The following is a 4,949-nucleotide window of genomic DNA, read 5'->3' as shown; positions in this document are numbered from 1 at the left end:
GTGGTTTGGGCTTTGCTTCTGTGAAGATTGACAGCCTTGGAGACCCTGTGGGCAGTTCCACTCTGTCCTCTAGGGGCGCTGTGGGTCAGAATGGACTCCAGGGCACTGGGTTATCCTGTGCTGGTAATGTGTCCTACGTGGTATGATGACGTTCTACTCCAATACCTGTGAATGTGACCTTTTTTTCTCTGGAAAGAGGGTCTTTGCAGATACAGTTCATTAACGTGAAGTCACACTGGAGTAAAAAACCCACTGCCGTGGAGTCCATTCCGACCCACAGTGCCCCTAGGGGACAGAGTGGAACTGCCCACAGGGTTTCCCAGACTTCAATCTTCATAGAAGCAGATTGCTACATATTTCTCCTGCATAGCAGCTGGTAGGCTGAAACCCCTGACCTTTTGGTGATCAGCCACATGCCTTAACCACTGTACCACCAGAGCTCCTTTAAAAGGGAGGGAAAAAGAAAAGACATAATTCATCCTGGTGATGGAACCAGGGCTTAGAACTGGTTTGTTCTGGTTTACCCCCTGCTGAGACTCAGCATTTACTCAGAATCTACATTTTAACAACATCTCCAGAGGATTCTTTCACCGTGACACTAAGGGATTCTCATGCGCAAGTGCATCACCTGGAAAGATTGTTAAACTGATACCCTCTCTCTGGGGTGGAAATGCTGATTCTCAGAAGGGAGTTGAACCAGACCGAACCCTTTGAAACCCTGGATGGAACCCACTAAGGTCCACACCAATCTGGTTTAGGAACCTGGGGCAAGTGTGTCTCCCCACTGTGACAGTAAGATGAGTGGCAAGGACACCAAACGGGCATGCCTCGTTATACAAACTCTGCATCAAGAACTAGGGAGAATTGGAAGCAAGGCGTTTCTGTGGTTTTCATCGCCTGTGCCAACTCTTGACTGGCCATGTCGGCCTAGAGTTAAAGTGTCTGACGCTATCACCGAGCTCAGCAGGAAAATAGTGCTGCAATCGATTGGTGATGTCTGCTCTGGGTGCCAGAATGGGATTTTATAGCCATGTACCATGTCTTTCCCCTGTTGATCTGAAAAGAGTAGAAAGACCTCTAAGCTGAGATTCAGAAGGACAGACTGAGACCCTGCTCTGTCCCTATCTACAGTGTGACTCTGGCCAAACCACTTTTCCTCTCTAGGACTCGGTTTCCCATTCTTTAAATGGGTGATTAAATGAAATTAACCACATAAAGCACTTGGGAAGTTGTAGACACCCATTATGTGTTGGGCGTGGAGAGAAGGGATAGAAATTCTTAAGCAGCGTTTGGTAAGGTGTCATGGACTGACTCGTATACCCCAGAAATCTGTGCTGTTACTTCTACCCCAACACTATGGTTGTGCCTCCACGTGGAGGCGGGTTTCCTTTCTTACAGTAACCAGGCAGTGTTGGTGCAGGGTGTGTCTTAAATCAACTTCTTAAGATAGAAAAGAGCAGATCATGCAAGCAACACGAATGGAGGGGAAGATACCGGCCCCACGATCGTCAGAGAACCTCGGAACAGAAGTTGAGGGGAGATAAGGCCCTTCCGTCAAAGCCCACAGAGAGAGAGAGCCTGCCCCAGAGCTGGCGCCCTGAGTGCGTACTCAGCTTCCTGAGGATGCAGACGTGTCTGTTAAAGCCGCTCCCTCTCGGTGTTTGTTACAGCGGCACTAGGAAATGATGGCAGGTCCCAGCACTGGGCTGACACACCTAGTCCAGGGAGACTCACCGGAGATGAGGGTGAAGGTGACGGAATAGATGCAACTGCCGCTGCTGCTGTCCCGTCGCGGGGAGGGCTCCGGACCTTCGGAGGAGCTGACGTCCACCTGGAAGCGGACGGGCTTCTGGAAGACGGAGGGGCCACCACTGGCCTTGTACTCAGCCCTGAAGCTGGTCTGTGACAGCACGCTGTGACTCAGGCTGGGGATCTGAGGGAGGCGGGGACACGAGGACTGGGTGATTCCAGTGACCTGACCGCTGCCCCTTCACCCAAGGAACTACAAATCCCATCAGTCACTGGGGGGAGGCCCCACTGTTGTGGTCTCTACTCTCGTGGACACAGGCTATCAAAGAAATGGCTGAGCAACTGAATCCCACCTGCGTGGGATGGTGAGATGCCAAAAGTAACCACAAACTCCAGGCCCACATGAAACAGACTTCTCCTTTCCACAAACGCTCACAGCCAGCTGCAGTCACATTGACTCCCACAGGGCTTGCGATGTCTGTTGTCTTTTGGATCACCAGGTTTTTCTTCCATGGCACCTCTAAGTGGCCTCAAACCTCCAACCTTCTGACTAGCAGGTGAATGCTTAAACCACTGTGCCACCAGAGCTCCTTCTAGGACAGCGATGTGTCAGAAAAGACTTGATAGCAGTGCGTTTTGGTTCCCACCCCCTGTTCTCACATCAACCAAAGCCAATTCTGACTGGAAAACTACAAATTCTATGATACTCCATGAGGGACTCAGGCTCGTGGGAAGGTGGGCGGACCCCCCCCAGGGGCTGCTGGGATTTGTAGTTGGGGGGGGGTAGCGTCAATAACTCGGGTCCCTCACCGACAGGAAGGCGTGGACGATGTCCGCTTTGATGCTGTTCAGAGGTTTGTCCTTTAGCACGAGAAATATCTGTTCTTCTTTATCCAAGGAGATGAAGTTCCCAAACCAGGAACGTTTTGCCAGTCTGGGGGGGAGGGGGAATTTGGATGGGGGTTAAGAGGGGGCCGAGGGGCCCGATCCCCCCTTACCCCCGCTCTTCCCCTGCTCGTGGCACTCACTCCGGAGAGGACTCTGGCGTCAAACTGGACATCTCCTCCGCGGTGGGGACTGGGGGCCGGTGGGGGAGAGCCTGGTCAACACTTGGCCATCCTCCCAGCGTCCAGCACTCCGCACCCCCGTGTCTATTCACCCGCCAGAGGCGACACCCCCAACCCTCTGGCTAGACCACGCCCTTCAGAGGGCGTGGCCTGGAACCCTGGCCAATGGGAAAGTGACCACATCCCCCCCCCCATGTGAATCTTGGCTCCCAGTCGGAAGCCACATTCCCAGCCCCTGCTTCAGGCCTCAGCCGTCGGGGCGCGAGCAGCCCCCCAGCGCCTCCCTACCCTGCATCTTGCGCCGGTGAAAGCGAGGCGAGCCCAAGAAGCTGTTGCGGATGGAGTTGAGGCGGCTCCTCCAGGCGGCGCCCCCAACGCCACCACCAGGGCTGGGGGGCGGGGTTGTCCCTGGGGTCCCCGTGGGGCTGGCCCGGGGAGTGTGCAAGGGTGAGTGCAGCGGGGTCCCCCCGGAGGAACGCGGGGAGCCCGGGGGGCCAGGCAGGGGCGTGGAGCGGGCACTGGGGGGCGGGGGCTGCTCCCCGGCGCCCCCACCCCTGGGGCCCCGAGAAGGCAGCGTCTGCGTTTTGGAAGTCGGGGAGCCCCCACCCCGGGCCTCATCTCCAGGGCCGGGTTCCGGTGAGAAGGAAAAGACCGGACTCTGCGGAAGAATGCAGGTGAGTGGACTACAACTCCCAGAAGCCTCTAGGAGCATCAGCCATACATGTGCACGGAGGCTGCCCTCAGGCACGTCAGGCACGTCGGGACTTGCAGTCCGACTATGTCCCTCCTCCCCGTGGGCTCCAGTGCTCTCTGCTGTAACCCGAGCCTGATCTGAGCAGTGACTGGTACACAGCAGTCACTCACTGTTACATGAACAAATGAACCTTCAGACGCTCTGAAACGCAGTGCTATGGCAGAGGTGTATGCAATGCTACGGCAGGCAGTGCTGTATGTAGCCTACGGACTGAAATATGAGGACTCGGCCCAGAGGCAATGTCTCAATGTCTTATGAGAACTGTGGTTTTGGCTTCTCTATCTTTGAGTGTCTTCACTCAAAAACCCAGTTGCCCCAGAATTCATTCGTGGTGACCCCATGTTTGTGTCAGAGGCAGCTGTACCACACAGCACTTGCAACGGCAGATTTTGTTTTTTTGGAAGTAGGTTGCCAGGCCTTCCTTCTGAGGCACTCTGTGGTGGGTTCAAGCTGTCAACCCCGTGGTTAGCAGCAGAGGGCTGACCCCTTCTGAATTCCCCTGGGGAACTGGGGAATTACCCTTGGGCTTACCCTTACCCTTGGGCTGCTTAGAGGACTGGAGGACAGACCGGTGGACGCGCCACTGACGCTACGTGATCTGATTAGGAAAAAAACAAAAAACATTTAGGTGGGAATGTTTCCAAGGGTTCAGACCCTCCACATGCCTTCCAGATGAGAAAGGAGGCCCAGACAGGGGAGGTGAGCGGTCCCACCCACGCAGCACACGTGTGCTGGGGCTGGGGCTTGAACCGAACCCTGATCTCCCGCTACACCTGGGGCTGTGGATCCTGGAGGCGGCAGGGGCTCCCACCTCTGGCTGTGCTGGGCCATCTCCAGGGCCCGGCGAGTGGGCACGGGGGAGCCACCACCCCCGGCATCGGTGATGCTCAGGGCTTCCATGGACTTCCGCTCTGGCCGCCGCTTCCCATGACGGCTCAGCATGGGGGAGTCCACACGCTTCCGGGGCGGGTCTGAGGGAGAGTTTCAGCACTCAGCTGTAAGGGCACTTACATAGCCGCAGGTGGGGAAACCCAGCCAGGGTGAGGAAATGGAAGCTCAGGGTGGTGGAAGGTTTGGACAGAGGTTCCAGAGCAAGTTAGGTCCTGTTGTCACCGCTGTGTGCTGCGGAGTGGACCCCTAGCAACCACTTGTGTGGTGTCAGGTGCATTCCGACCCACAGCGCCCCTAGAGGACAGGGTGGAACTGCCCCACAGGGTCTCCAAGGCTGTCAGTCTTCCCAGAAGCAAAGCCCAAACCACACTCACTGCCTGGAGCCCATTCCGACCCACAGCGCCCCTAGAGGACAGAGTGGAACTGCCCACAGGGTCTCCAAGGCTGTCAATCTTCACAGAAGCAAAGCCCGAACCACACCCACTGCC

At 56.2% G+C, this 4,949-nt stretch overlaps 1 protein-coding gene across 1 annotated transcript in view; it reads right to left on the bottom strand.

The window, feature by feature from the left end:
- The window catches only part of BRSK1 (BR serine/threonine kinase 1), a 25,992-nt gene that overhangs the window by 2,914 nt on the left and 18,129 nt on the right, over nt 1–4,949 (bottom strand). Inside the window, exons 12-17 of the mRNA XM_007957292.1 lie at nt 4,382–4,541; nt 4,108–4,168; nt 3,105–3,474; nt 2,778–2,826; nt 2,560–2,683; nt 1,735–1,933 (exon numbers count right to left, since the gene is read on the bottom strand). Coding sequence (XP_007955483.1) covers nt 1,735–1,933; nt 2,560–2,683; nt 2,778–2,826; nt 3,105–3,474; nt 4,108–4,168; nt 4,382–4,541 — 963 coding nt within the window. The remainder of the gene's footprint in view (nt 1–1,734; nt 1,934–2,559; nt 2,684–2,777; nt 2,827–3,104; nt 3,475–4,107; nt 4,169–4,381; nt 4,542–4,949) is intronic.

The sequence above is a fragment of the Orycteropus afer genome, unplaced genomic scaffold, assembly GCF_000298275.1.
Source record: "Orycteropus afer afer isolate SDZICR_OR568_19922 unplaced genomic scaffold, OryAfe1.0 scaffold00726, whole genome shotgun sequence".
NCBI lineage: Eukaryota > Metazoa > Chordata > Mammalia > Tubulidentata > Orycteropodidae > Orycteropus > Orycteropus afer.
The sequence above is the reverse complement of the archived record's forward strand: the minus strand, read 5'-3'. Positions and strand labels throughout refer to the sequence as shown.